Source organism: Elephas maximus, chromosome 19, assembly GCF_024166365.1.
Source record: "Elephas maximus indicus isolate mEleMax1 chromosome 19, mEleMax1 primary haplotype, whole genome shotgun sequence".
Taxonomy (NCBI): domain Eukaryota; kingdom Metazoa; phylum Chordata; class Mammalia; order Proboscidea; family Elephantidae; genus Elephas; species Elephas maximus.
The window spans coordinates 65801909-65829882 of record NC_064837.1 but is presented as its reverse complement, the minus strand read 5'-3'; the positions used below and the strand labels follow the sequence as shown (position 1 = coordinate 65829882).

The following is a 27974-nucleotide window of genomic DNA, read 5'->3' as shown; positions in this document are numbered from 1 at the left end:
CCAATATATCCAGCCACAGCAGGAAGAGTTAACTTTTTAATGGCTTTGGCTTTATCGCATGAAGCAGGCACCCTCTGGGTTAAAGGCACGGAGTCCTCTCTTCTGCCTCACCTTGCTGGGTCTCTGAAATCTAGTCCTGAGTCCCAAGGAGGTCACTGCAAAGCAGGAACCTCCGGCTTGGAGCGTGGAAGCGCTGCAGTGGCCAGGCAGAGGGGCAAGGCTTCGCTCTCCTGCAAGCATCACACACCAGGGCCAGGGCACAGACTGGCTCCTGTGGCTCCAGGCACAGGATGCTGGAACAGTCCCTGAGAGCAGACAGTCCAGGTCTGAAGCACAGGCCCCAGCCTTTCCCTGAGAGAGGAGCTGCATGGTCACTGCTCCAGGTCCCTGGGCAGTGTGAAGTCCCGGAAGCTGTAGAAGGAGATGTCACCATGATCCACCAGGGCAAAGATGAGGGGGACATCCCCACTCTGGTAGGACAACCGCTTAAGGGTGGTGAGGCCTGGGACTGGCTCGTCAAATCTGCAGGGAGAAGGATTAGACTGAGACTTTGGCACAGCCCACCTGTGAGCTCTGAGACCCCAGCCGGGGTTGGGGGTACAAGAATGCTGGCCCCTGGCCTGCCTTCTCTGCAAGCAGCGTGGCTCTGATAAGTGCTCCAAAAAAGGAACCGGAGCCCTGGTTGGGGCTCTGATAAGCGCTCCAAAAAGGAACCGGAGCCCTGGTTGGGGAGGGGGCTAAGAAGAGGGAGGCTCTCACCACTCTTAGCCTGTAAATCCCTCTGCTTCTCATTCCTTCTGCTGGGGGAGCCTGGGACTAAAGTGACTCAGGAGAGAGCCTACCCCTAAATCCCAAGAGGAGCTAAGAATTGGCAAACCTGGGTTCCAACAGCACTGACAGGCTGTGTGGCCTCACACGGAGGCTGTCTAACCTCTCTGGGCTCAGGTTCCTCTCGGACTGGCCAGGGGTGGGAGTAAAGAGAAGGTGCACATGGCTTCACAAGGAACCGGGAGTGGTACACACTTGCTGGTCTCGTACCCACTAATGCACATCCGAGCGTAGGGCTTGCCAGGGTTATTCTTTCGGAAAGTGGCCACAGCGCTGGCCTGGTAAACGTCGAAGCTGATCTCCAAGCCCCCCGACTTCTCCAGCAGCCTGAGGACAGAGTAAGAAACCTTCAGAAAACAGGGACTCTCCTGCCCACCTTTCCATCTCACCTTTTCCCTCCACTGGTTCCAGAAGGCAGCCTGGTCCAGGGGAGGTATGAGGGGTAGCGGGGAGGTGAGCTGCCCTACCTCAGAACCCTTGGCATAAATCCACCCCATCTGTGGTTCCTCCCTTCCTGCTAGACACACGCGAACATCAGATGCTGCTCAGCTCAGAGCGAGGCAGGTGGGTACGGGGCCCTGGAATGAGTCCCAACTGATGCCCAACTTTGCTGTATGCAAACTCACCGGGCCCCTCCGTCAGCCAGGTGTGTCGTCTGCAGCACCGAGATATGCTGTAGGACCGCGGCTACAAGGACAGTGAAAACAAAGGTTTGGAGATCAGTCAACCATTTATGGAATCTCTCAACACTTCTGAATCTGCCAGCTAGTTTAGGATTGCCAGGTTTAAAAAAAAAAAAAAAAAAAAAAGTTTAGCAAATAAAAATACAAGATGTCTTTATTTTACCTGGCAGCCCTAATCTGGTCCCTTAAAATCTTCTACGTCCCATAAGGATTTTAAGGCGTTCTAAATCCGTTAATGCAGTCAGCCAGGGCTAGTCTTGCCCTGAGGGTTCCCTATACTTGACAACAAGAGCAGAAAGTAAGCCTTCGATGTGGCCAAGATGGCGCCTCCCGCTTCCAATCTGATGAGACTGGGAGGCCCAGCTGGTTGGTGGCGAAGCCATCACATTCATCTTGTATCTAGTTTATGACTTTAAGAGCGTGGTCGTAGTTTTCATTCCTCCTCGCCTCTCCTCAGTCGCCAACCAACCATCTCTAATGTCCCCATTTGAGCCCTCTGCTGCTGCCCTGGAGTAGACAGTCCTTGTGGGTTCCACTCCACCGGGCAGTCTCTTCCCCCATCCTCCTTAGCCTGGCTCAGTCCTGGTCAACCCACGCCCCTTTCAAAGTCTTGTGACTCCTCCGCTACCAGTGCTGGCAGGGCTGTGGCACAGTGGGGGTACCTGGGGAGTCTGCCTGGCCAGGGCTCAGCAAGGGGGTGACAGGCTGGTCCCACAGGTGTGGAGGGCAGCTCTGGGTCTTCTGCAGGTGTCGCCTCTGCAGCAGTGCCTTGTACTCCTGCCAGCTGGAACAGCGCTGCACCTCAGGATCCATGCTGACATCTTCCCGGAAGTGCCGGGCCCCTGCCTGTTGCTCCCGTCGGGAGAGCTTCTCCTTCCGTTGGTTCAGCTTCTGGCACCAGGACTCGGCGTCTATCTCCCGCCCAGAGATGTTGGCTGGAAGCAGCTCTGGGGCTGGGGCAAGCAGGAGGGTGTGACGGCTGTCTGAAGCCATGTTGGGGAAGGAGATCTGCTCAAAGTTCCACCGTGGCTTACAAACCTCCATGGCTCCATTCTCTACTTTGCCACTCTCTTGGCTGCATTCCACCCTGTCCCTGGCCAGGCCAGGCCAGGGCTCCAAGGACCCTAGAAGCTCAGGGTCCTTTCTAGGGCTTGATTCATGGGGTTTTTCCTCTGGGCATGGGCTGTTGTAGCCGCAGGGAGATGGGCTTGAGGCTGCCTGGCTCTCAGGTGTCCCATTCACCTCCTGCAGGGGGCTCTCCAGGGTCCTGGGCTTCTTGGGAAGGGACCTGAGGGATGCGGGGAGGAAAGGCAGCTGCTGTGCTGATGTGCACACATGCCAGTGTGTGCTGGGAGGGACAGGTGCCCCACTGTCTACCCCGAGCCACCGTAGGAGCTGCCGAAGCTTCAAACATCAGCACTCCCCCAACAGCTCAGCACCCCCACCACTCACTGGGGGCTGGGGGAGCGGCAGGGGGAGCATTACTGAGAGCTGGAGCTCCTTCTCCTCCTCCTGCAATTCCGATCCTCCAGGTGCTGGGCGCTGCCATCCAGGTTCAGCTGCCTCTCGTAAGGGGACAGGACAGAGCTGTGGGGAGAGGATGGGGCGGGTCACAGATCCACCTTCTCTGCCTGGGCAGGGGATGGGGCTGAGAGGACAAGTCATGGGGCCATAGTGGGGGGCGGGGCCTAAAGCCACAGAGCCTGGGCAGACCTGCACTCAGGACATATGGGAGCAGCCACAGGGCCTAGCCATGCCACTCTGCCTGGGCCTCTGGGCCTCACCAGTGCCACCTTTGAACAGAGGGTTCCCTGGAATTGGGGTCCCTGCTATGAGTCAGAATTGACTTGACGGTAATGAGTTTGCAGAGCCAGCAAGAAATGATCACTGTGACAAAAACCAAGAGAAACTAGAAAACTTGAAAGATACAGGAAAATAAAGATGAAAATAAAAATCACAGATAACCACTGTTAACGTTGTGTCTCACACACACACACTCCATGTGTTTTTCTCTCTCCATGTTTTTTCTAATACAAATGACATTGTTCTAGCATTTTGTTATTCTTAGTTGCCATCAAGTGGATTCTGACTCACGGTGAACCCGTGTGTGCGGAGCAGAACCGCTCCAAGGCTGCGACCTTGCAGAAGCAGATGACCAGGCCTGTCTTCCAAGGAGCCTCTGGGTGGGTTCAAACCACCAACCTTTCAGCCAGTTGTCGAGTACTTACCGGTTTGTGTCATATAAACACGGCCCCTCACCGCCACAGCATTCTTCTCTGGCGTGGGTTGTTCTTTTTTTTTGTTGTTGTTCTAAGGCTGTACTGCCCAATATGCCACAAGTGGCTATGGTGGAACAGTGGTTAAGAGCTTGGCTGCTAACCAAAAGGTCGGCAGTTTGAATCCACCAGCCGCTCCTTAGAAACCCCATGGAGCAGTTCTACTCAGTCCTATAGGGTCGCTACAAAAACTCGCTGAGTTGAAATTAACTCAAAGGTAACAAGTTTGGCTTGGCTTATGATGAAGTTAAACATTTAGTTCTGTGGATGCATAAGGCACACACATTGGACGGCGCAGGTAGAGACCATTTTCATCATTGCAGAAAGTTTTATCAGGCAGGGCTGCTCTGAAGGATCAACTCTAATGTAGGTGACTATGTCTCCACTGTTGGACTCCTGGGTTGTTTCTAAGTTCACTAGCCTTGCGAAGTGATGCTGTGCTGTGCTAGCTCCCCAGTAAACGCAAGCTCCATGGGGGCAGAGATTTTGCTCTGTGCTGTGTCCTCAGCTCCTAGCACAAGGCCTGATACACGGTAAGTACTCAGTAAACATTTGACGAATGAATGGATGAACGTTCTCACCATCAGTCTCTGCACACATCACGATTACTTCCTTAGGGTATACTCTCCTTTCAGAAATCAAAGGACGTGCCTGTTGCACAGCTTTTGTCACAGACTGTGAAACTGCAAAGCCTGTATCACTTGCCGCTCCAAGTCTGAGGGGCTCTGTGGCTCCTAGCAGTACTAGATTACTAAGGGGGTCATCTGCAGAGGCCACACGAGAAAAGACCATCTAGCCTAATATAAGAAATGTGAAATCCTTCTAAACTCCCCACTCAGTCCTTCCTTCACTCAACAAATCTGCGGCACACCTACTAAGTGCTGGGCACTGCTCAGGGCCACATCTCCAAGCTTGCCATGCCTGGCAGGTGCTCGTCATCACCAGTGGAGTGAGCCAGCTGAGGTGGGTCCTAATTTGATAAATTGAAATAACTCGGATTCTTCCAGCAGAGGTCAACCCATGTCCAGGGAAGGTTCCAGAGCTCCAGGCAAGGATTCCAGGTAGAGGCCACTTTCCCACCTTGGGCTAGGCAGCTGGGTCCCAGGGTTAGATTGAATGGAAGGGAAAAGGGATGGGGATTTACCTTGGCTGGAATCGTCGAACCACATAGCCCAGTCTCTTCAGGTGGCTGAAGACCTCAAAAGAAAGAAAAGATTTAGGTCAAATGTCTCCTCTTGAAAACACCAAATAGTTGCTCGAGACAGAAGCCACTTACTTCTCAGGCCCCTCCCCTGTCCCTCCTGCACACGTGCAGATTCCAAACCCTGGTAGTGGTTGGGCCACAGTCCATTATAAACACACTTCCCAAAGTTGGATCTCCACCTCTGAATTCCTGTCCTCCTCACTTATCTTACTTTGGGAAGAAAGGACTTTTAGTAGTTTGACTTAAAAGCTGATAACAATAGACCAAAAAAAGAACCATGCCCCAGAATAACTTGATATCAAAGCTGACAAAAATGAAGCTCCTGACTATGACTTAGACAAGATGACAGAAAGTGGTGGACATTCTTCCCACCTCCAGACATGGGTGGGGTGGGAGTGGTCTCTGAAGAGCCACATGTTTGTCCTCGTGTCTGTGTAACCATGTTAAAGGGACATATCCAGGGATGTCCCTCATCTTGCTTGAACTCTACAGCCTTTGACATAGCGACCCCTTCCTCCTCAAAAGACCTTCTTTTGGCTTTTATGCCACCACCTCTCCTGGTTTTTCCTCTGTTGCCGAACACTCCTCAGTCTGCTTCTGGTCCATCAGCCTTCTTCCAGCCTCCTCATGTTGGAGAGCTCAAGGTCTGAAACCCAGCTCTCTACACTTGCCATACTCTCATACAGTCTCGTGGCTTTAAATAGCATCCATGTGCTCATGAAGTCCACATTTTATGTCTCTTGCCTTGACCTCCCCTGCCCTTCAGGCTTGTGTATCCAATTGCCTACTTGACCCCATGTCCCCCTCCCTGTGTACACTGTGCCAGCCGCCATGTCTATGTTCCACACCACCTGCCCCCACCCCAGCTTGCCTTGTCTCAGAGCCTTTGCACTTGCTGTTTCCTCTGCCCAGAGTACTCTGTCCCCAAATCTTTGCATAGCTTGCTCCTTCTCAACAAGTCTCTCTCTAGACGTTAGCCCTTTAGTGATACCTTTCTGGCTTCCAAGTCTAAATCAGCATCTTCCACTCTCTATCACTGTCCCCCTCTGCTTCATTTTCTATCTAGCACTCAACTCTCTCTGAGGTGAATAATTCATTTGTCTGTTTACTTATTATCAAATTGGCGCCACTAGAATGTAAGCACAATGAGAGCAGAATGCTTGTTTGTCTTGGGGCCCCAGCATGTAGCGCTGTGCCTTGCACTTTGTAGTTACTTGTAAATACTTGCATATATATTCACTGACTTGACAGATGAGTGGCTTTTGTCTCTGCAGAGGGTGGCAGATACCTGGTACTGCAGGAAAGTCACAGTGTCCTCAGTCAGGAGCAGCTGGTAGGCTTCCTGGATGGACAACGGCAGGTCTTGGTAGAAGAGCTGGATGGAGCCCTGGAAGAGGGGGACAATAGCTCTGGCTGTGAGCCATCTTCTGCACTGGCACAGCCAAATGGGGTAGCTTCCTGGCTCTGCCATGCCTTCTCTCCCCAACATCACTACAAAAATACGGCCAACCCAGAAAAGGGGTCTGTGGCACTCATTTGGTCTGGAACCCCTGTTCTCTATATGGCACTCTGTCTCCTGCTCCTGAAGCCAGGTTACAAACTCCTTGGAAACTCAGTTTTGTATACTTTTCCCAACGTGTCCTTTGGGTTCCTTGGTCCCAAATCCTTCCCCGACCTCCCGGGCCCCACTCACACACTCCAGCAGATACAAGGCCTCTTCGGGGTGAAGCCGTTGCCGGCCCTGCTGTGAGAAGCCCATGGTCTGCCAGAATTTACCCTGCATGAGGCCCAGAGAAAGCGTCTGTCACAGAAGAGCCAGGAGGGCAGAGAAGGCGGGTCCCCTGCCCCATCCCCACCGCTCACCGCAGGAGACTGCAACTCCACGAAGCCTTCCTCTGGCCTCCAGTCTGCGGCCACTAAGCTGCCCCTGGCAAGGCGTGGGGAGGGGTCGTCTCAGCCCACCCGAGAGTCGCAGAGCCCGCCAGCGCGCGCCCACCCCGCCCCGGCCGCCCGACCGCTCACAGGCGCTCCACGCGCTCCTCGGCCAGCAGCTGCCAGAGCTCCTCGCGGCATCGGCGCAGCCGCTCGGCCTGGGCCTCCGAGCCGTCGGGAAGGAAGTCCTTGGGGCCATGAGAGCGCTGGGGCAGCTTCTGGGGCCGCGCGCGGGCGGCGAGCAGCTCCCGGGCGCTGGGGAGGAGGGACGTGGGTCAGCGCCACGCGGCCCGGCCGCCCGCCCCGGCCGCCCGTTCTCCTCCCCGCGTTCCCCCGGCGACCCCAGGCCCCCCACCCCTGCCCCGGCCGCTCGCACCTGAGCACACGCCCAGCAGGAACATCCACATCTGCTGCCTCGGCGTCGGGCTCCATGGGGCCGCCATCTGCGGTTGTGCGCGCGCACCGCCCATGCCCCGCCCACCCCCGGAGCTCCGCGCGGCCCTAGCGCCGGCTTCTGCAGCGTCGGTTCCGGGAGTCCCACATCCCCCACCCGGCTTCTGCCTTCGGGGTTATTCTGAGTCTTCGCGCCGGCTTCGCACGTGTGCCTCGAGTCCCGGAGCCGAGCGTTTGCAGGTGGCGCGACGGTTAAGCGCTCGGACGCTAGCCGAAAAGTTGGCGGTTTGAACACGCCACCGGCTTCGTGGGAGAAAGACCTGGCGATCAGCTCCTGTAAAGATTAAAATATGAAACCACACCTGTTGCCTTGGAGTCGATTCCGACTCAAAACGACCCTATAAGACGGAGTAGAATTGTCCCGGAGGATTTATGGAGGAAACACTGGTGGCGTAGTGGTTACGTGCTACGGCTGCTAACCTAAAGGGTCAGCAGTTCGAATCCACCAGGTGCTCCTTGGAAACTCTGTGGGGCAGTTCTCTGTCCAATAGGGTCGCTATGAGTCAGAATCGACTTGACGGCACTGGGTTTGGTTTTTGGAATCTTTGGGGTTTTTTTTTTTTTTTTTTAATGGAAGCCAACTGCTACATCTTTCTGCCCTAGAGCAGCTGATGAGTTCGAATCGCTGCCCCCTTGGTTAGCAGCGAAGTATTTAACCACTGCGCCACCAGAACGCCTTCCGTACAGATTAAACCCAAAACCAAACCCGCTGCCGACGGCTCATAGCAACCGTATAAGACAGACTAGAGCGGCCCTGTAGGATTTCCAAGGCTGTAAATTTTTTTTTTTTTTTTTTTTTTAATCTTTACGGAAGCCGACTGCCACATTTTTCTCCTGCGGAGCTGCATGCTGGAGGGTTTGAACTACCAATCTTTCAGTTAGCAGCCGAGAGCTTTAACCGCTGCGCCAAAGGGACCGCTAAAAATGTTAGTGCTTTCCCATACCGGGAGTCGAACCCGGGCCGCCTGGGTGAAAACCAGGAATCCTAACCGCTAGACCATATGGGAAGTGCTGCTCTGAACGCCCTGTGGGGCAGCTCTACTCTGTCACCTGGGGTCGCTGTGACTCAGAGTCCGTTTGAAGGCACCCAGCAGCAAAAGTTCCCCGTCTCCTGCCCCCAGCCCCTTCTGGGTTCTTCTCTAGTAAAACTTCAGAACCTGGCACCTGGGAGTGTTGAACAGTCAGTCACCTGTGTGACCCTTTCCTCGGCAACCCTGGGCTTCTTAAGTCCCCATCACTCCAGGCTGCAAGGAGGGAAAAAGAGGAATCTTAGGGGAGGGGAGGGCAATTCCAGCTTCGCAAACCGAAGGCCACCCGTGGCTGTCACGTGCAGTCCGCAGAGGTTTGGAGTTCCTTCAGGGTCTCCGTTGGCTCCCTGCCCAGGGGCTCGGAAGCCCAGAGCTCCAAGGCCTGGGGTGGGAGGCGCTGTCCGGCCCACGATGGTGCTGACGCGCCTCCCCAGCCCTCCATTAGCCCCTTCTCGAGGCTGGGGTCTGGCAGCCGCCGCCGTGGGCCGTTCCGAAACCTTCCACTAGGTGGCACCATTGCTCCGGGCAGAGGCTGTGGCTCTGCGACTCCGGCTCAGGCAGAGATCGCTGCGGGTGTCCCAGGACAGGGGAGGGGGAAAGAGGAAGAGGGGTTTCCCAAGTGGGTCCTTGGGTCTCGGCTCCCGAGCCCCTTCAGGTCACGTCTTCTGTTCCACCCAGAATACCTCGCCCCTCAGTCTGGACTCTAGAGCCTCAGCTGGCCCCAGCTCCACAACCGGGACGGAGTAGCGCCAACTCACCGGGATGGAGCCCCCAACCCCCGGCGCGCGCTCCACCTGGGCGCATGCGCAAATCCGACCCGCGCCCCCGGTTCGACCGGCAGAATGGGGCGTGGTCTGGAGCGGATGGGGGTGGGGCTGCGGGCTCTGATTGACAGCCCGACTGCGCGGCCGGGACGGTCCCTGCGCTCCCGATCCGGCGGGAGGGGGGAGGGGCGGGATTTCCTGCGGGAGGCGCCGGGCCGGCCTTGGAAAAGGAGGGGAAGAGGAGAAAGGGGGCAGGGGGCAGGGGGCAGTGGGAGCCACCGTCCGGAGTGCCGGGGACCGCACCGGGCCAGCCGGACCCCGGCCAGGCGGTCGCGAGAGGTAAGGCTGTGGGGCCCGTGCGGGGGTCAGCGCCCTGGGGGGCTGGCACAAACTAACTTTTCCTGCTGGATCTGCGGGCGCCTCCACCTCCCTGCTCCTTTCGTCCTGCTCGCGCTCCCATTTTCCGTCCTACCGCACCGATCGCTCCGGTGCTTGGCCCTCCCGATCCTTCCCGCCGCTTTGTTCCTCCGTCGGCCTGGGCTGGGCTGGGCTGGGGGTCGTGCTGCGCTGGAGGGGCATTCCGGGGGGCGGGGGAGCCAGCCCAACCCCAGGCACTGCTTGCCGCGGGCCATGACGGGCAGTGCCCTGTGGTTTGGGCTTGGGACGTTTTGGGGGCGAGGCGTCCCCAGCCAGGGCCCCAGGCCTGCACGGTCTCATGCCACAGGACTCGGGTAGCAAATTCGCGGCCGCTGAGCAACTGATGGGAGCTTTTCTGCCGTGGGCCTCAGATTAAGGTTTGGGGGGCCATGGAGCCCCATTGGCCAGCAGTGCCCCAGCCCTTGTCTCTGCTGTCTGCCCAGCTGCTCCCCCACCCCACATAGGGGCAAGGATGGGTCAGCAACAGGTGCTGGAAAGCCTCAAAGTCACCAGGCAGACCCTTCCAACTTAAATGGGGGACCATCAGCTCCCCACGCCACCCCCTCAACTCAAAGAGCCCTGGGGTAAGGGAACCCAGCTATTAAAGTCAGGCTTAGGTAGGGAGGTACCTGGGGTCAGGCTTCTTCCATGGGAGTGACCCCTTCCCCTTACCATGCCTTACAAGCCCAGGCCCCACCTCCTGGCCCGCCACTTGCCTGTGGGTGTCAGGGCCTCAGGCTGTGGAGAACAGGCTGCTGCCTGGCCTGCCTCTGTGTGTCCTTCTGCCAGGACTCTCCTCCCAAGGTTGAGGTGCTGCCAGGTACCCTGGGGGCCGGGTGACTCAGCCTCCCCCTCCCAGCACATCACCTACCCTCTCCACATTCTCCTCTCCTGACAACTCCCTCCCGGCTTGAGGGGCTCAGCCTCTCCCTTGACCCTGGGGGCAGCCAGGGTGGTTTGAGGCCTCCCTGGAAGCCCTGCCCTGCTTATCCTCTGAGCCTTGCTTCTGGGACCCTTGCAGGCCAGAGTCCTGAGACGTGTCCACGGCTGCCGCTCGAGGCCCAAGGGAATGCTGGCTGCTCTCTGGGTGGGCACTGGTGCTCCTGAGCCAAGCTGGGCAGAGTGGTGTGCCCAGTCCCAGCCCATCCCAGGGCCATCGGAAGCTGCAAGCTGATATCCGTCCAGATTTCCATGCAGCCTCCACACCCTTAGAGATCAGCTTTCCTGCTTGTGGTGGCAGCGCTCGAAGCACCTTGAGGGAGTACCCTCAGCACCTTTGGAGGAGCCCACTGCCTGGGGCACCAGACGCACCCCCAGGACTGCTGGCCCTCCAGGGCCCGAGGCATGGCATCCTGACTCCTCAGCTTGGACCACCTTCCCTGCCTCTGCCCTATACCTCTGAGCCCAGAGCCCTGCCCAGGGGCCGGGATGGGTCGTGAACAGGACTTGATCCTTGCTGTCAAGAATGGGGATGTGACTGGTGTGCAGAAGCTGGTGGCTAAGGTCAAAGCTGCAAAGACCAGTGAGTATCTGGTGGGGTGACCGTTAGCTGAGATGTGTCCCTACCTCAGAGACGCATCTCTGAGTACCCAGGCTGCAGAGAGGCTTGGGGCCTATAGGGATCTGGAGACTTGGGGTGGAAGGACTGTTCTGGTCTGGACAAGAAAGTGCCTCTGGGTCAGAGAATCAGAGAGGAAGTCGGGTGCCCTTACTTTGTGTCCTTGGGCAAATCACTTAACTTCTCTGGTCGTCCATTTCTTCACCTGTAAAGTGAAACGTTTGAAGTACGTTCATTCAGATTTTTATTGAGTGCCTATTGTGTGCTCGGTTCTGCTCTGAGCACTGGGCCACAGCATTGAACAAAACAGACAAGTCATTGCCCTTGTGGAGCTGCTTCTAGCAGGTGGTTTTAAAGATGTGTTCTTTGGAGCCATGGGGTTTCTGGCTGTGGGTTGGGGGAGACTGACTAGATAGAGCTCCACCCCTGCCCGTCCACACATGCACTCTTCAATCAGAGCATCTCTGCATTTATAACTGACTTCATGGGATGCCTGCAAGAAGATACCTTTTAAAAAGAGGGTTTTACTACTTAAAAGAAAGTTAAGTACTTTCTAACTACTTGCTAACACCGCTTTCCCCCTGTTATATTTGCCTGTGTCCCCCGGGGATATGCGGCCGAAGCTCATTTTCTGGAGTTTTCTCCACAGCCTGGGAGCTCTAGTTCTGACAGGGTTGTGGGGGCCACACCTAAGCCTCCTCCCCTGGGTCCCTCTGTGGAGAGACCCCCAAGGAGAGCAGTCCTCTGAGCTTCAGGGTGGGCTCCCTGAGTCGTCCCAGAAGGTCACTAGACTTGTCACCTTGAGTTCCTAGACCAGGAAGGGCAGGAGGTGGTGCCTGCCGCCAGATGGGGGCTGGGGGAGGAGTTTGCTGGATGGGAGGGTCTCCTCCAGGGTGCCTGGGCTCTAGCCCCAAGACACATCTTGGCCCTATGCACAGGAAGGCGTCCCCAAGCTACGTAAAAAAACAAAACCAAACCCAATGCCAATGAGTCGATTCCGACTCATAGCGACCCTATAGGACAGAGTAGAACTGCACCATAGAGTTTCCAAGGAGCACCTAGCGGATTCGAACTGCCGACCCTTTGGTTAGCAGCCGTAGCATTTAACCACTAAGCCACCAGAGTTTCCCAGGCTACCTGAAGGTATCTAATTATCCCCACACACATCTGGGGGTATGGGGAGCTGGAAGGAAGCGTTTTCAGGGCTGGGAGCCCAAGGCTCCCTGGGAGTTGTACACACACGTGCGTGTACCCACTTGCACACCAGCGCTGGAGACCCAGGGGATGGAGAGATGTGGGAGTGGTCTCTGTGCCCTGGGGAAGTGGGTACAGGGTGAGCAGCATGGGGAGAGATGCTCAGAGGCCCCCAAGGGAGGGCCCTGGAGTCCTGAGTGGGTGCCACTCCCCCACCCCTCCCGTGTTGTTTCTGGCCACCTGCCCAGTAGGGCCTTGGTGGAGCTGCTGCTGCCTCAAAGCTCTGGGCCTCGGAGTGAGGCCCTCGGAGGGCAGACAGGTGGGCTGCGGAGGCTGGTGGTGGGAACCTCAGGCGGCTCCTCAACTCCAAGAAGTCTCCCTGAGTCCTGCAAGAACAGTGTGTGGAGGAAGAGGTCTGTCCCATAGCCCTAAAGGGGAGAATTCGCCCCTGCAGATGACTTGCACAGTGTGGCAGGGCCCCGGGACTCCTCCCGAGCCCTCCCCTCCCAGTCGATCATTGGTGACATTTGCAAGCCTTAAAGTTTGCGAGAGGAGCCCTGGTGGTGTAATGGTTAAAAGTTCCATTGCTAACCTAAAGGTCATTGGTTCAAACCCACCAGCCATTCTGCTGGAGAAAGACCTGGTGATTTGCTTCCGTAAAGATTACAGCCTAGGAGACCCTGTGGAGCAGTTCTGCTCTGTCACGTGGGGTTGCTATGTGGGAATTGATTTGATGGCACACAACCACAACAGTGTGTAAAATGCTCTAATCCCCTCCACACTCCTGTGAGATGCTAGTTACCATCCAGTCAATTCTGACTTCTGGTGACCCCATGGATGTGTCAAAGTAGAACTGCACTCCATAGGGTTTTCAATGACTGGGTTTTCAGAAGGAGATCGCCGGGCCTTTCTTCCTAGGCACCTCTGTGTGGACTTAAACCTCCAGCCTTCCAGTTAGAAGCTGAGCACATTAACCACCCAGGGACTCCCCCTGTGAGACAGATATGTCTATATCATTTCACAGATGAGGAAACACTCTCAGAGAGGGTTAGTGACTTGCCCAAGGTCACACAGCCATGTGTCGTACATCAGAAACAAGCCTGTGCCCCCTCCCCCTTGGGCTCCCACACTTGGCTGTCCATCAGAATTACCTGGGGATTGTTCTACAAATGCACACTCCCTGGACTCCCCTTAAAACTGGAACCTTCCAGTAGGTTTGAGACTCTGCAGTTTAGAAAGTTTTGCAGGGGATTCTAAAACAGTTCTCAGGAGGGCTGGGAACTCCCGCTCCATACCACAGAGGGGCAAGGAAGCTGCTGGAAGGCAGGTCTCGGGGTACCCTCCTCTCCTTTCAGAGCTTTCTATCTATCCAAAGAGAAAGCAGGTGAGAGGGGCACCCTCGGCCTCCTCCATTTGCTCTCTGGTCACAGGACTGGCATTCCCTGCCCACCCCCCAGGCCATCTTCAGGGAGCAGGTGGCTGGAAGGAGAGGGTACAGTTACCCCTGCCTTGCCCCTGCCCCTGCCCCTCCCTCCTCTCTCCCACCCTTTTCTAGCTGTCCCCTTCTCTGGTCAAAGGAAGTGGAGTGGGCTGGGGGTGACCAGTCTGAGTTCACATCCGCTGCCCAGGCCTAAATCAGGAGTGACCCTTCCACCCCACCCCCAGGCTAGGGAAGAAGTTTGTACTGCAGGGGAAGTGCCTGGAGCCACTGGCAGGAACCCGGGCCACTCCGCCCTTCACCAAGGTCCCCAGCCCAGTCACTGAGCCTCTCCGGGGACTGCCTTTCCGGCCATTGTTCTAGAAGGGCTGGAGCCACCCAGCCTTCCCTGCCCTTGTTCCTGTCCCTCCTGTCATGTTGTCCTGCCCCTTCTGGAGGGGCCGCATCCTGCCATCCCAGCTGCCCATCCCAGACTGTCCAGGCTGGTGGCAGGGTGGCGGGATGAAGGGCTTTCTGTGTCTCTTCCCTGCCAATCTTCCCTGATGACCTTCACGGAGGTTCCAAGAGGTGCAGGGGCTGGCCAAGGTGACAGCCAGCAAGAGGCAGAGCGAGAATTTGAACGGTGCACTCCCTGCCCCAAAGCCCCCCTTCTTCCCGCTGTCCTGAGTGGTTGTGGGAGGCCTTGTTTCTCCCCCTGCTCTCTGGTCACTTCTGACTCTGTATTTACCTTTTTGGAGTAGCGTAAGCTCAGCTCAGCCCTGAGTGTAGTTGTCCCCTCCCCGCCTACCCTATGCTCTCCCTGCGCCTAGTCCCTCCCTGTTGGAATGAGGCCCTGTCTTGCTCAGGCTGCTGGGGCATTCGGGGGCCCACCAGGGCCGGGGGGCAGGCCTGGACCAGCGTGCCTGGCACTCTGCCTGACCCGGGGTGAGCCAGGCCTCCTCCTTCCCAGCAGGGGTGAGCTGTAGCAGGAGGCCAGGCTGCCTAGGACAGGCCTTCCCCTCTCCCCTCCCCAGTGCTCATCAAGGACTGTTCCTGCCCTGCCAGGCTCCCACACCTGTGCCAATCCTGGCCCGAAAGACGGATGAGCCAGCCTCCTGCCGTGCCCCTAGCTCTTCTTGCCACCACCTGAGGAAAGCCCCCTGCCCAGGGTGTGGATAGCTCAGCTTGGAACCTGCGGCGGGAGTTAGCAGTTACCCCGGGGCAGGCTGTGAAACCACCGGGATCCAGGGGACAGTGGGGGATTCCACGAGGTTTTCATGGAGGATAACATCTGGATGATAGTGGCTAACAAATAAAGATTGTTCAGTGGTGATAAAAAAAGAAACCAAACCCTTTGGAGTTGAGTCGATTCCAACTCATGGTGACCCCATGTGTTACAGGGTACAACTGAGTTCCATAGGGTTTCCCAGGCTGTAATCTTTATGAAAACAGATTGCCAGGCCTTTCTTGTGCAGTGCCACTGGGTGGGTTCAAACCATCAGCCTTTCCATTAGCAGCCGAGCACAAACTTTTGCCCCACCCAGGGACTAAATGCTCATAGCTCCCATCTTTTGCATGCTGGCAAGGGCCAGGCAGATGCTATAATCAGCCCATTTTACAGGTTAAGACATTGAGCCTGAGAGTTTAAGTGACTTGTCCAAGATTACATGGCTAGTCCGTGGCAGAGCCAGGGCTGGGTGCATGTCTGTCTGATGCTGCCTTTACCACCACACACCACTCAGTGGTGTACCACAGCCAGCATGGTGCCCTTGACTCCAGCCCCAGCATCCATCGACCCTTCTGCTCTTACTTATGAACACCTAGTGCCCCCTCTCCTTTCTCTGGGGCCTCCCCTCCTCTACCCAATAGGACAATGGGGCTCCCTCCCTGGCCCGTCCAGGCAGGAATGCTAACCATGCACTCCGTGGGCCTGTCTGGCCCAGGCACAGTGTGCCAGCCCCACCCACCCCCTTTGGCTCTATAAGCGAGCTGGGCCCTCGGGCAGCGGTGGTGGCTCCCTGCAGGCTGTGCCTGTGCCGGGCAGGCAGGCGGGCAAGCAGCGGGCCAGTGGTCAGGCTGGGGACCCACAGGGCCAGGAGAGGGCCATGGGGCAGGTACTCTCCTGTACCCCGAGAGGTCAGTGGGGCTCTGAGAGGTGGGTAGGGAGGGGCCCAGGGGAGGGTGGAGATAAGGGCAGGATCGTTTGATAGTGCCCTAATATCCCAACCCTGACCCCCAGAGCTCCTTGGCTCCACGAAAAGGCTCAATGTCAACTACCAAGATGCTGACGGGTGAGTGTGAGCCCCCCCAGCTGTGGGAGGGGGGGTCCTGGGGAAGGGGGAAGGGAAGAAGACCCTGGGGCCCGAAGTCAAACTTGGCGCATCTCAAATTTGGTCCTTGAAGTGTGTTTGCTGAGAGCTCCAGGCCCCCCTGGGTAGGGTGGGAGGGAGGTGTCTTGGCCGCCCCCACCCGCCCTCCTGCCTGCCTGTGGAGCAGGCCCTGAGCAAGGGACAGGGACCTTGGTACCTCTCCGAGGGGCCTCCTGGGGTCAAATTCCCACTGGGCCCCCTTTTCTCCCTGGAGGGTAGGAGCCCTCAGGCCTTGCTCCCACGGCCCCCTCCCCTGGGCCGGCCAGGGGGAGGCAGACAAACAGGCCTCTCAGCGAAGACACTGGGCCCTTTCATGCCCGGCCCCGCGCTCCCACGGCTGGGCGGGCGGAGGCGGGGGTGGGGATGTCAGGCCACAGTGGGCAAGTCACCCACCCTGCCAGCCCTTGGGATGGAGTTGGGGTGTGGAAGACCAGGATTTGGGGGGTGGGGCTGCTGGCTGACACCCCCGCCCTGGCCCCCTCCATGCCAGGTTCTCCGCGCTTCACCATGCGGCCTTGGGGGGCAGCCTGGAGCTCATTGCTTTGCTGCTGGAGGCTCAGGCCACTGTTGACATCAAGGACAGCAATGGTGAGACCCCGTGTGCCCCCACCCGGGCAGGTAGGGCCCGCTCAGACCCTGGGATCAGAGGGCTCACTCCAAGTACATCATTGAACCAGTTGCCACCAAGTTGGCCCTGATCCCTAGTGACCCCATGTGTGTCAGAGTAGAACTGTGCACATAGAGTTTCCAGTGGGTAATTTTTTCACAAGTAGATCACCAGGTCTTTTTTCCAAGGTGTCTCTAAGTGAACTTGAACCACCAACCTTGCAATTAGTAGTCAAGCACGTTAGCTGTTTGTACCACCCAGCGACCTTGTAGCAGTACTAATAAATGTTTGCAGAGCTTCTCTGGGCTTGTAGATGGCCTTTACCTCATTCATCGCCATAGTCTTCTGGGATGGTACATGGTGCTGTTGTCCCATTATTCAGATGAGAGGGTTGGGGCTCAGAGGTTACGTCACTGTCATGGGTTGGGTGCAGTGGAATTCTGCCTTTTCTCTGTGATTGTACCTGGATAAGACCACCATCCCTTTGGTCTGTCTCCTCCCAGACTGCTCAGTCCCGCCCTGTCCATGCCATCCTGATCCTCCCTCAAAAACCCCTTCCCTTCCACCAGGCATGCGCCCACTACACTACGCAGCCTGGCAGGGCCGGCTGGAGCCCGTGAGGCTGCTACTGCGGGCCTCTGCAGCCGTCAATGCCGCCTCGCTGGATGGGCAGATCCCACTGCATCTGGCTGCGCAGTACGGACACTATGAAGTGGTACGGGGTCTCCCGGGGAGGCTGGGGGGCAGGGAGCCAGGGCGGCATGGAGGCTGGCCTGGCTCACCTGGTCCCCCCGCCCCCCCAGTCAGAGATGCTCCTGCAGCACCAGTCCAACCCATGCCTCGTCAACAAGGCCAAGAAGACACCCCTGGACCTGGCCTGTGAGTTTGGGCGGCTCAAGGTGAGGCCTGAAGCTCCAAGGTGTGGGTCCTGGGCATGTGGGGAGCCCGCGAAAAGGCTCTAACTGGTGCTGCTTGCTCCAGGTGACCCAGCTGCTACTCAACAGCCACTTATGTGTGGCACTGTTGGAGGGCGAGGCCAAGGACCCATGTGACCCCAACTACACCACACCCCTGCACTTGGCTGCCAAGAATGGCCACAGAGAGGTCATCAGGTACCTGCCGGCACCCACACTTCCTCCTCACTCTCCTGTGGGACCACTGATGACCCCTCGGTGCCCTCCCCTGCTGCCCTCTTTGTCCTTGCTTGAGACCTATCTCCCAGCCCCTGCAGTGGCTTCTTGTCCTGCCCACCCCCCTGTGACTCACTCTCCCCACACAGGCAGCTCCTGAGGGCTGGGATTGAGATCAATCGCCAGACCAAGGCCGGCACAGCCCTCCATGAGGCAGCTCTGTACGGCAAGACCGAGGTTGTGCGATTGCTCCTGGAGGTGGGTGTGAGCCTCAGAGACACGCCCTGGGAGATGCGCCTACTGCCAGGCTGCCCAGCAGGTGTCCATGAGCCTCTCTGTGTGCTGGGACTGGCTGGCAGCATAGGGCGGGGCTCGAGGCTCGGGATGCGGGAGGGAGGCTGCCACAGCAAGCATGGCACGTTGCACGGGCGGCTGGAAGAAGGCTAACTTCCCTGTGAGCGGTGCCAAGGCCGGTGGATAAGGGTGCTGGCTCCAGTCCCAGCTCTGCCTCTGACTGGCTGAGTGACCTTGGCCTAGGGCTTAACCTTGACTCTGTACTTCAGTGTGCTTACCTATAAGATCTGAAAGCAGAGATAGGACCTGCTCCAGGGTCATGGGGAGGAGTCGGGGAGAGATGACACGTGAGAACTTAGGCGCTCACCCTGGTCTGCTCACACAGGGCGGGGTGGATGTAAACATCCGGAATACATACAACCAGACAGCACTGGACATCGTGAACCAATTCACCACCTCCCAGGCCAGCCGGGAAATCAAGCAGCTCCTGCGGGGTGAGTGCCTGGGGATGACACCACCCAGGGCGAGGGCGGGGGGCACCTGGAGCCACCCTCGTGGGTACCAGAAAGTGGAGGAGGAGCAGAAATGCATGGGTGGGCTGTCACCCTCTGGACTTGGGGCTGGTCACAGGAAGGTGCTGCAGGGATGGCAAGGCAGGGGCCCGGGAGAGGGGCATGAAGGAGACAGGAGGGGCAGGAAGGTGCCCTGAGGCCCTTCAGATGATGCCTGTCCTCCCCCTTTTCTTAGAGGCCTCTGGGATCCTGAAGGTACGAGCGCTGAAGGATTTCTGGAACCTGCATGATCCCACAGCACTCAACGTCCGGGCCGGGGACATCATCACGGTAAGGGATCCAGCACGGGAGTCCTGCACGGAGACAGACGACCCCGTTCCTTATCTGGCGCCGACTGTGTATCAGGCACTGTGCTCAGGACAGGGAGTGACCGTCCCACCTGCCGCAGGTGCTGGAGCAACATCCCGATGGCCGCTGGAAGGGCCACATTCACGAGAGCCACCGGGGCACCGACCGCGTGGGCTACTTCCCTCCAGGCATCGTTGAGGTGGTCAGCAAGCGGGTGGGCGTTCCCACGCCCCGCCTCCCCTCTGCGCCTGCTCCCCTGCGCCCCGGCTTCTCCAGGACACTGCAGCCTCCTGCAGATGACCTGCTGCACCCCATCTCCTGCAGCCAGCTCCCTTTAGGGGGCCTCAGCCCTGACAGCCCAGGTATATGCCCCCGCAGGGTGGCACTGGCACCAGTATGAGCATCTGGCTTTGGCAAGCTGCCTGGCAGCTGTTGGCAAGGCCAGCTGGGGCGCTAACCCTTTGCCCCTGCCCTTGCAGCAGGTGACAGGAACAGTGTGGGCAGCGAAGGTAGCGTGGGCAGCATCCGCAGTGCCGGCAGCGGGCAGAGCTCCGAGGGCACCAACGGCCACGGTGGCGGCCTCCTTATTGAGAATGCCCAGGTAGAAGGGAGGGGAGCTGGGTCATGTCCAGGCCCACCCCTTGCTACCAGGTTATCAAACGCTGAATCAGCCCCTCCTCTCTCTCTAGCCACTGCCCTCTGCCGGGGAGGACCACGTGCTGCCAGGACTGCACCCCCTGCCCCTGGCAGGTAGGAAGGGCACAGGGGCCTGGGTGGCTGGGAGAGGGGCAGGTGAGAGGCCGGGGGCTTGGCACCCCTTCCTCCTGCCATCTCTGATTTCATTTCCCTTCCTCGTTGAAGACAACCTGAGCCACCACCCTCTGGCCAGCTACCGCTCTGGGGACCAGATCTTCACCCAGGACATGAGGCCAGGACAGCTGCTGGAGGGGAAGGTGCACCCCCCACTGGGGTGGGTGTGGGGGGAGATGGCAGGGCCTAGCATGGATTGAGTGCTGCTCAGCCTGGCCTCCAGGGCAGGGCTATGGAGGGGACAGGGCAGTACACTAGGCCAGGCCCCTGGGGGAGGCAGTGGCACAGGATGCTGGGCCTCCCGGGCTGGGCTGGGTTGGGCTGTGGCTTCAGTCCCCCAGCGGGGCCTTGGCTCATCTCCCGTTCATATCTCTCCTCCCCCAGGATGCCCAGGCCATTCACAACTGGCTGAGTGAGTTCCAGCTGGAGGGTTACACGGCCCATTTCCTGCAGGCTGGCTACGATGTGCCCACCATCAGCCGGATGACACCTGAGGTAGGTGCCATGGCAGGGAGGGGCCTGGGAGGACCCAGTGGCCCAAGGAGGGGGCCTAATGGCCCAGCTGTGTGGCAGGACCTGACGGCCATTGGGGTGACCAAGCCTGGGCACAGGAAGAAGATTGCCTCTGAAATCGCCCAGCTCAGCATCACGGAGTGGCTGCCCAACTACATCCCGGTGAGGAGCGGTCAGGCTCTAGCTCTCCCTGTCCCGTGGCTGTGGCTGCTGGGGCCAGGGGCCAGCACTGACATCGTGCTCTCCTAGGCGGACTTGCTGGAGTGGCTGTGTGCGCTGGGGCTGCCGCAGTACCACAAGCAGCTGGTGAGCAGCGGCTATGACTCCATGGGGCTGGTGGCCGACCTCACCTGGGAGGAGCTGCAAGAGATCGGTGTCAACAAGCTAGGTGAGGACTGCTCTCAGGGGGCTGGGCCATCACATGCTGCAGGGAGTCTCCAAAAAGTTTTCAGGGTCCAGGCGGAGAAGAGAGAACAGGGCTCAGGAGGGATGTGGGGTGACCCTCCCAGCCCCGCTGACCCTGTCACCTCTCTCCCCCTTGCAGGGCATCAGAAGAAGCTCATGCTGGGGGTGAAGCGGCTGGCGGAGCTCCGCCGGGGCCTGCTGCAGGGGGAGGCCCCAGGCGAAGGCGGGCGCCGGCTGGCCAGAGGCCCCGAGCTGATGGCCATTGAGGGGCTGGAGAATGGGGACAGTCCGGCTGCAGCCAGCCCACGTCTCCTCACCTTCCAGGGCAGCGATCTGAGCCCAGAGCTACAGGCAGCCATGGCGGGGGGTGGCCCTGAGCTGCTGCCCCTGCCACCCGCTCGCTCCCCCAGTCAGGAGAGCATTGGGGCGCGCTCGAGAGGGTCTGGTCACTCACAGGAGCACCCGGCCCCCCATCCCAGTGGTGGAGACCCCAGCACCCCACAGGAAAGGAACCTTCCTGAAGGCACAGAGCGGCCCCCTAAGCTCTGCTCCCCACTTTCAGGCCAAGGGCCTCCCCCTTATGTCTTTATGTACCCCCAGGGTTCGGCCTCCAGCCCAGCCCCAGGGCCACCTCCCGGTGCACCCCGGGCCTTCTCCTACTTAGCCGGCACCCCTGCCACACCCCCAGACCCACCTCGGCCAAAGCGTCGGTCCCATAGCCTAAGCCGGCCTGGCCCGGCAGAGGGGGAAGCGGAGGGGGAGGCTGAAGGGCCCGTGGGCAGCGCCTTGGGCAGCTATGCCACCCTCACTCGGCGACCAGGGCGCAGTGCCCTCACTCGGACCAGTCCCAGCCCCACCCCGGCTCGAGGGGCTCCCCGCAGCCAGTCGTTCGCCCTTCGGGCCCGCCGCAAAGGACCCCCACCCCCACCCCCTAAGCGCCTCAGCTCTGTCTCCAGCCCCACTCCTGAGCCACCTCCACTAGACGGGAGCCCTGGACCCAAGGAGGGGGCTGCGGGGCCCCGGAGGCGGACACTGAGTGAACCTGCTGGGCAGTTGGAGGCCCCAGGCCCTCAGGCCCCAGCAGGCCCTGTGTCGGACACGGAAGAGGAGGAACCGGGGCCTGAGGGGACACCCCCATCTCGGGGCAGCTCAGGGGAGGGGCTGCCGTTCGCGGAGGAGGGAAACCTGACCATTAAACAGCGGCCGAAGCCGGCCGGACCCCCAGCAAGGGAGACGCCCGTGTCCCCTGGCCTCGATTTCAACCTCACAGAATCAGACACTGTTAAGCGGAGGCCCAAGTGCCGGGAGAGGGAACCTCTGCAGACAGCGCTGCTGGCCTTCGGGGTGGCCAGCACCATGTCCGGCTCCTCGGCCCCTCTGACCTCCCAGACCTCCAGTGAGGCCCCCTCCTCAGCATCTCCCCCTCCCCGCCCTGACCCTAGCAGCCTTCCAGCTCCAGGAGCTCCAGCCTCTGTATCTCCTAGCCCCCTGGCTGTGCCCCTCTGCCCTGGGCCAGGTCTAGAACACTCAGTGGGCAGTCCCAGGAATGGGGAGGCGGAGCCCCTGGCTACCCCCTCAGCTCTCATCAAGGTGCCTGGAGCAGGTATGAGGCAGAGGCCTGTGGGGAGGGGACACTGTCTGCAAGTGTGTGTCCAGCCTGGTTGAGTCACAAGCCAATCTTGTCTGTGCAGGAACAGCCCCCAAGCCTGTGTCTGTAGCCTGCACCCAGCTGGCGTTTTCTGGCCCGAAGCTGGCTCCCCGGCTTGGCCCCCGCCCAGTGCCCCCTCCGAGGCCCGAGAGCACCGGGGCTTCGGGCAGAGGCCGGGCCCAGCAGAGACTGGAGCAGACCAGCTCGTCCCTGGCTGCTGCGCTGAGGGCAGCAGAGAAAAGCATCAGCGCTGAGGAGCAATCAGGGTGAGAGGCCAGGCAGAGAGGGAGAGAAAACCCAGGTGTGGGAGCAGCCCCTTCTGGGGGATCCTGGAGCTTGGGAATGCTGGGGTGGGGGCAGACTGTGGCAGAGCCTCAGGGTGGGGAGGCCACACTGTGAAATGGGAGCAGCCTGGGCTCTGGAGCCACCAGATGTGACCCACAGGGAGCTCTGAGGACAGAAGCAGAGAGGTTCGTGTGCTTGGGCTCTGAGCCTCCGTGAGCTTATCTGTCAGGGAGGGATGGCTTCTGGCTGGGTGGGTGTGGGGATTAGGGACCAAGGCACACAGAGTGCTAGCCCCAAGCAGGGCCTCAGGGACAGTTAGTTCCTTCCTGGGGCACAGGGTGTAGGCAGCACCTGAGTGGGCCCTTTCCACTCTGCAGCCCCCCTGGGCCCTCCACCAAGCACATTCTGGATGACATCAGTACCATGTTTGATGCCCTCGCTGACCAGCTAGACGCAATGCTGGATTGAGCCGGGCCCACCTCCACCTGTGGTGTCCACTGCCTTGGCCCCAGCATGGAAGGAGCTCCTGCCATCTGAGGGACAGACGGAGGGCTGGCGCCTCTCCCCAGCACGGCCCCCTCCTGCTCCTCCAAGCCAACTCCCGCCACAGAGCCAGGGAACTTGCCAGAACCTGACTAGCTGAGGGGCCTCTGTGGCATCTCAGCAAACCACCCACCCCTGCCAAAGCCCCCTGTGTAATCTAACCACAGCCCTGATAAGAGCTTGCTCCCCAGGAGAGGGGTGTGGCAGTGTGGCAAGGCTTCTGGGGTCATACTCTGCCTGCCCCACCCCCCCATCTCAAGGCCTCTTGCCTCCTACCGTGTGACCCTGGCTGCACGCCAGAGGCCAGAGGCGGCCTGTGGGCTGCTCGGCTGCAACCCTGGTGTCTGTCAGGCATCTCTCACAGGTGTACACAGGACATGTAAATAAGACGGCAGGGGTGGGCCTGCAGTGGCAGCGTGGTGCCCAGGCTAGCCGCCCCCACCCCCGCCCCCCTCACAGTGGGATTAACAGATCCCTATCTCAAAAGTCCGAGCTTTTTCAACTGTAAATGTTATTTTTTAAGCAGAGAGAAATGCATATATTTTAAATGGAATTTATTCTATCTATTAACTGCCTGAGAAGACACAGTGGGAGAGCCTCCGGGCCACAGCAAGAGCACCCCTGGCCCCTTTTGGGGCTGGAGGTCAGATCTGCTCGGCCCAGGCTCCGGCTCTGTAACCATTAACCTCCTCCTCCAACTAACACCAATGAAAGTGTCATTCCGCATGATCGGCTGTGTGTGTGCGTCTGTGCCACGGACCTGGGGTTCAGAGCCCAGTCAAGGCCCCACCAAGGTGGATGGAAGACTGCGTGGGCCCTCCCCTCCTGCCTTTTGGCCCCCTCACTGGGCCTTAGGCAGAGCCCCTGGTGGCGGCCTCATGTACCAGCTGCAGGCTTTTCTTAAGCAATTTACAAGTTTTAATACAAACCATCTACATTCATTCCTAAAAGGCTCATTTCCAGTAGAAAATATACACCAGTAAAAACATTCTCACATAGGAGAATTAGGGGAGGGGATAAAAGGGGACCCAGCTCCAACCCCCAGGACAGAGTATCACCGTGGCTTGAGGGTGGCACAGGCAGAGGGGTTTGAGCTGGTGGGGCTCTGCTCCATCCTCAGGTCGGAGTGGAGAGGAAGGACCCTGGCCAGGCACGGCATCAGGCCCTGCCCAGGGAGACTGGATGAGGGTGCAGGGAGGTACAGGAGCCCTGCCTGCAACAGCTCAGCCTGGAGGGCAGTGCCCCCTGCTGCCACTGTCCACGGCTCAAGGCTGCGCCCACACGCCTAGAAACAAGGTGCTGTCTTCAGGGACCTGAAGGGGACAGCCTGCAGGGGCAGGGGTGGAGGCCTCTACCAAGCACATGAGGCCATACATTCAAGAGTACCCTTGGCACGGCCAGGGAAGAGGCCAGGCCTGGCCTGACCGGCCAAGGCTCTGAGGCTCCTCCACAATAAGTGCCGGGATCTGGAAGACGGTGGGCCTGAGCCGGAAGCTGGGCCTGTAGTCCCTGGCGGCATCTGATTGGTTTAAGGGGCCCAAGAGCAAACCCTGAAACATTCATGATACCAACTCCCCATGCTCAGAAACAGTCTGGTTCAGTCCTGTGAGCTGGGGCTATAGTGGCCACCACGGCCAATGGCTCAGAAGGGTGAGTTCATGCCCAGTTTCGTTTCAAACTGTAGCTTCTGTCGCTTCTGGTAGCGGACCCGGACCCTGGGGGGCAGGAGGTTGAAGTACAGGTTAGTGCAGATCCTCAGACCAGGAGACAGGTGGCGGGGGATGCTGCCAGGGAGGGGATAGGTGTAGGGCCCTCACCGGATCTCGTGCAGCTTCACGACCTCGTTGGTGACCACCACTAGCATGAGGGAGAGGCAGCCCAGGAGCCACGTCAGCAGAGGTACGTCCTCCAGGCCAAAGTGGACACGGCTGTCCCTGTGTGTCCACAGCTGCAGGTCCACTGCCATCTGGACCACTTGGCCCAGCAGCCTGCAGGAGAGGGACAGCACTGCCTGAACCCCAAGTCTCCCCTACTTTTTTCTCGGTGCAAAAATTAGCTTGAGGTGGGCACAACGGAAGCTCTGGCCCAGCTCTCAACCTCACATCCCAGCCTGCAGAAGCCCCACTCCTCCTCTTCCTCCTCCCGCCCCTCCCACCCCGTGATACTCACACCACAGGCACCGTCATGGCCCACCAGAGGTTTGTCAAGGGGCTCTTTCTCCACAGGGGTTTGGTGCGATGCACATGGGTGATAGAAATGAACACTGGAGAATAGGGGATCAATGTGGGTGTCAGGGTTCCCACTGCCTGCCCCGCAGCCTCACCCCCAGCTACAGCTGAGGCTGAGCAGCCCTCACAGTTCCTACTCCCAAGAGGCCCTCACCTGTGTGCAGGACGATCAGGGCAGCAGTGAGCTTCTGGGCCAGCAGCAATCCATTAGCAAAGTCCCCGAGCCAGCGTGGAGCCGTGTCAGCGTTGCTGCCAAATCAGAAGTGGGCTCAGCCTTCTCTGGGGCCTGAGGGAGGCGTGCAGGTGGGTGGGAAGAGCCCTGAGTGGGTAAAGGGCATCCCCGGGGGTACACTCACCTGGGCAGCATGATGGAGGAGCAGTTGGTGAGGTTGCGGGTCCGAGAGCTGTCGCAGAAGCTCTGCAGCGTGAAGCCAAAGCAGATGAGACAAGAACTGATGGTGAGGCTGAACTTGAGCAAGAAGCAGAGCAGGAAGTAGTGCTGGGTCTGTAGGAACAAGGGGGCCCAGTGCTCAGGAGGGTGTCCTCTGCCCCCCAGCACCAGGCCTGACGCCCAGCAGTTTCTGCACATAGTCACTCGGCTCTGCAGTAAATGGTCCCAAGGGGGAGCACGGTCAGGCCTGGGGAGACAAGGAGCAGGCCCTCCGCCCTCAGCAAGGATCTTTCTCAGCTCTGTGCCATGTCCTCTTTGATCTGGCAGAGGACCAGGAACCAAGTGATCAGCTTCCTAGTCCTGATGGAATGCACATCTTGATCTTTCCAGAATGTTCAGGGTTAGGAGCCCTCTCCCCTCACCACCCCAGCCGCCTCCCATGAAAGGCCCAGGCTCACAGGGCCCCACTTTGCTTACCTTCTTAGGGATGGACTGAAGGTTTTTCCCGGTTGCCATAGACATGATGGAGCTATGGGGGGGTTTGCCCAGCAGAGAGATGCTGAAAGCAGGGTATGGTTGACGGGTCAGTGACTGTGGCCCTCTGCCCCTCAATTCCCATATGGGAAGTCTTTAGGGAGTCTTGGGAAGAGTGGCAGGGAGATGGGATAAGAAAGCAAGGACAGTTCCTCTCAGTTCCTCCTGTTCCAGAGGAGGCGAGCACCCGGCAGTTCTTCTAGAACCTGGGCTACCTGGGCATCCTCTGTGGTCCTCAATCCCACCTGCCTGACACGGCAGGGCTGCACGGCCTCTCACCTGAGCAGAGGGTAGCAAAAGCAGGACAGCCACAGGATGTCGGTGGTGCTCAGGAGTGGGGGCAGCTGGACTAGGCAAGACAGGAACTAGACCAGGAAAGAACCGGAACCAGAATTAAATTCTGGCAAATAGAGAGATCCTGGGAGCCCCTGGGCTGCTTCGCCCCCTCCTGACTGAGAGGAGCTAGGGCAGAAAACACCATTCCGCCAACAGGGACTGTCTCCAAATGCTCAGGGCTTTCACAGGGGCCCTGGGAACCCCATGGCTGTGCTGTCTCCCTCCCAGTCCTCCCCCCAGACTCTCAACTGACCTTTGAGCAGCAGAGGAGCGAGGAGGGGCACTACCTGTGCTGGCCCCACTCACCTGGATAACCACGAGCATCAGCTGGCACTGCAGCAGGAAGAGGAAGCACTTACGGATGCCATAGGTGGCATGTCGAGCCTGGAACCAAGACAGACAGGTTATGCGAGGCCTGGCTGGCCCCTCTCAGGCCCCACAGCTGACAAGCTTCGGCCAAGAACCAGAGACCCAACAAGAAGCTCCTGCTAGAAAGGGGCAGAGGCAAGTTAAACAGCTGGGAGAGCTTCACTCCAAGCTGATGTGAAGTTGCCTCTGAGGACACACACAGGCCCTGTGTCCCACCCCACCCCCTGGCTCCCCAAAGCAGGCCCCACAAACCCCTTCCACCCACCTGCTCAATGAGCCGGATGATGCTGATGGTTTCCTCTTGGCGGAAGGTCAGGGAGCAGGGCAGGCTGTTGAGCTGCCCCGAGAGCTGCAGAGGGGAAAGGCCATCCGAGGCCTGGGCCATGCTTGTGCTGGTGGCGTAGCCAAAGGTCTCCCAGGAGCACCGGGACGGGTACAGGGGATCCAGGGCAATGCTGCTCGCAGGAGTGGGGTGCACCCATCAGTGGCACTCTTTACCAGGATCCGGCCCCACACAACAGAGCACCGACTCCCCTCTCCTCACCACACCCAGGTGCCATGGAATATGCCCCCCATGCAGCCCCCGAGTCTGGGTCTCTGGAGGCACAGCTGCCCCCAGCTTGGGTCTGGCCCTGACCTGATGTCGCTCTGGAGGAAGAGGCGGCTGTTGCGCAGGTTGGCTGAGCTGCCCAGGCAGCAAGTCACCTCACCGTACTCCTGCATGATCTTAATCATCTCACACATGGCTGAGGGCAGGGCGAAGGCACGGAGTCAGGCAGGCGACGGGGTGCTGGGCGGAGGCCCGGAGGCCAGCAGACAAGGAGTGGCTCCTTTTTGGGGCAATGGCACCCGCCTCCATAGCATGAATATTGCATGAATATTGTTGCTTCTGGCTCCC

At 59.1% G+C, this 27974-nt stretch overlaps 3 protein-coding genes and 1 non-coding gene across 16 annotated transcripts in view; 1 reads left to right on the top strand and 3 right to left on the bottom strand.

Annotated features, from left to right (window-relative positions):
• Positions 1-10: 10 nt before the first annotated feature.
• Positions 11-7410, bottom strand: TSEN54 (tRNA splicing endonuclease subunit 54). 3 transcript variants are annotated; one of them, XM_049858921.1, is made up of 11 exons: positions 7300-7410; positions 7014-7178; positions 6855-6918; positions 6685-6768; positions 6280-6378; positions 4932-4984; positions 2997-3098; positions 2174-2799; positions 1455-1515; positions 1039-1155; positions 11-411 (listed from the first exon to the last, which is right to left on the bottom strand). In XM_049858921.1, exons 1-11 carry the CDS (start codon positions 7353-7355, stop codon positions 372-374), a joined length of 1467 nt encoding a protein of 488 aa, XP_049714878.1. In that variant the 5' UTR covers positions 7356-7410; the 3' UTR covers positions 11-371. The 3 variants fall into 3 exon arrangements, 2 of the variants coding, with proteins under 2 accessions (XP_049714878.1, XP_049714877.1); XM_049858920.1 differs by having other exon boundaries at positions 12-522; XR_007513940.1 differs by lacking the exons at positions 11-411; positions 1039-1155 and adding an exon at positions 1675-1784 and having other exon boundaries at positions 1454-1515.
• A 901-nt stretch (positions 7411-8311) lies between these two features.
• On the bottom strand, positions 8312-8383 carry TRNAE-UUC (transfer RNA glutamic acid (anticodon UUC)). The gene has a single exon. It is a non-coding gene; the product is annotated as a tRNA-Glu (tRNA).
• A 1017-nt stretch (positions 8384-9400) lies between these two features.
• On the top strand, positions 9401-23962 carry CASKIN2 (CASK interacting protein 2). Of its 5 annotated transcripts, XM_049858906.1 has the most exons (21): positions 9421-9507; positions 9893-9962; positions 10607-11107; positions 15994-16045; positions 16614-16711; positions 17300-17445; positions 17534-17629; positions 17712-17842; positions 18010-18118; positions 18540-18648; positions 18902-18996; positions 19115-19376; positions 19494-19615; positions 19704-19764; positions 19876-19967; positions 20209-20319; positions 20398-20499; positions 20587-20725; positions 20882-22345; positions 22434-22656; positions 23053-23962. In XM_049858906.1, exons 3-21 carry the CDS (start codon positions 11014-11016, stop codon positions 23141-23143), a joined length of 3597 nt encoding a protein of 1198 aa, XP_049714863.1. In that variant the 5' UTR covers positions 9421-9507; positions 9893-9962; positions 10607-11013; the 3' UTR covers positions 23144-23962. The 5 variants fall into 5 exon arrangements, with proteins under 5 accessions (XP_049714862.1, XP_049714863.1, XP_049714864.1 ...); XM_049858905.1 differs by lacking the exon at positions 9893-9962 and having other exon boundaries at positions 9401-9507; XM_049858907.1 differs by lacking the exons at positions 9421-9507; positions 9893-9962 and adding an exon at positions 9969-10169.
• A 64-nt stretch (positions 23963-24026) lies between these two features.
• TMEM94 (transmembrane protein 94) overlaps positions 24027-27974 on the bottom strand; it is a 46671-nt gene continuing 42723 nt past the window's right edge. For all 7 annotated transcript variants that reach the window (XM_049858898.1, XM_049858897.1, XM_049858901.1 and 4 more), the window contains 10 exons: positions 27714-27822; positions 27342-27531; positions 27014-27091; positions 26651-26736; positions 26315-26396; positions 25803-25951; positions 25601-25695; positions 25388-25481; positions 25036-25206; positions 24027-24933 (listed from right to left, as the gene is read on the bottom strand). In XM_049858898.1, coding sequence (XP_049714855.1) covers positions 24861-24933; positions 25036-25206; positions 25388-25481; positions 25601-25695; positions 25803-25951; positions 26315-26396; positions 26651-26736; positions 27014-27091; positions 27342-27531; positions 27714-27822 — 1127 coding nt within the window. In that variant the 3' untranslated portion in view covers positions 24027-24860. The remainder of the gene's footprint in view (positions 24934-25035; positions 25207-25387; positions 25482-25600; positions 25696-25802; positions 25952-26314; positions 26397-26650; positions 26737-27013; positions 27092-27341; positions 27532-27713; positions 27823-27974) is intronic.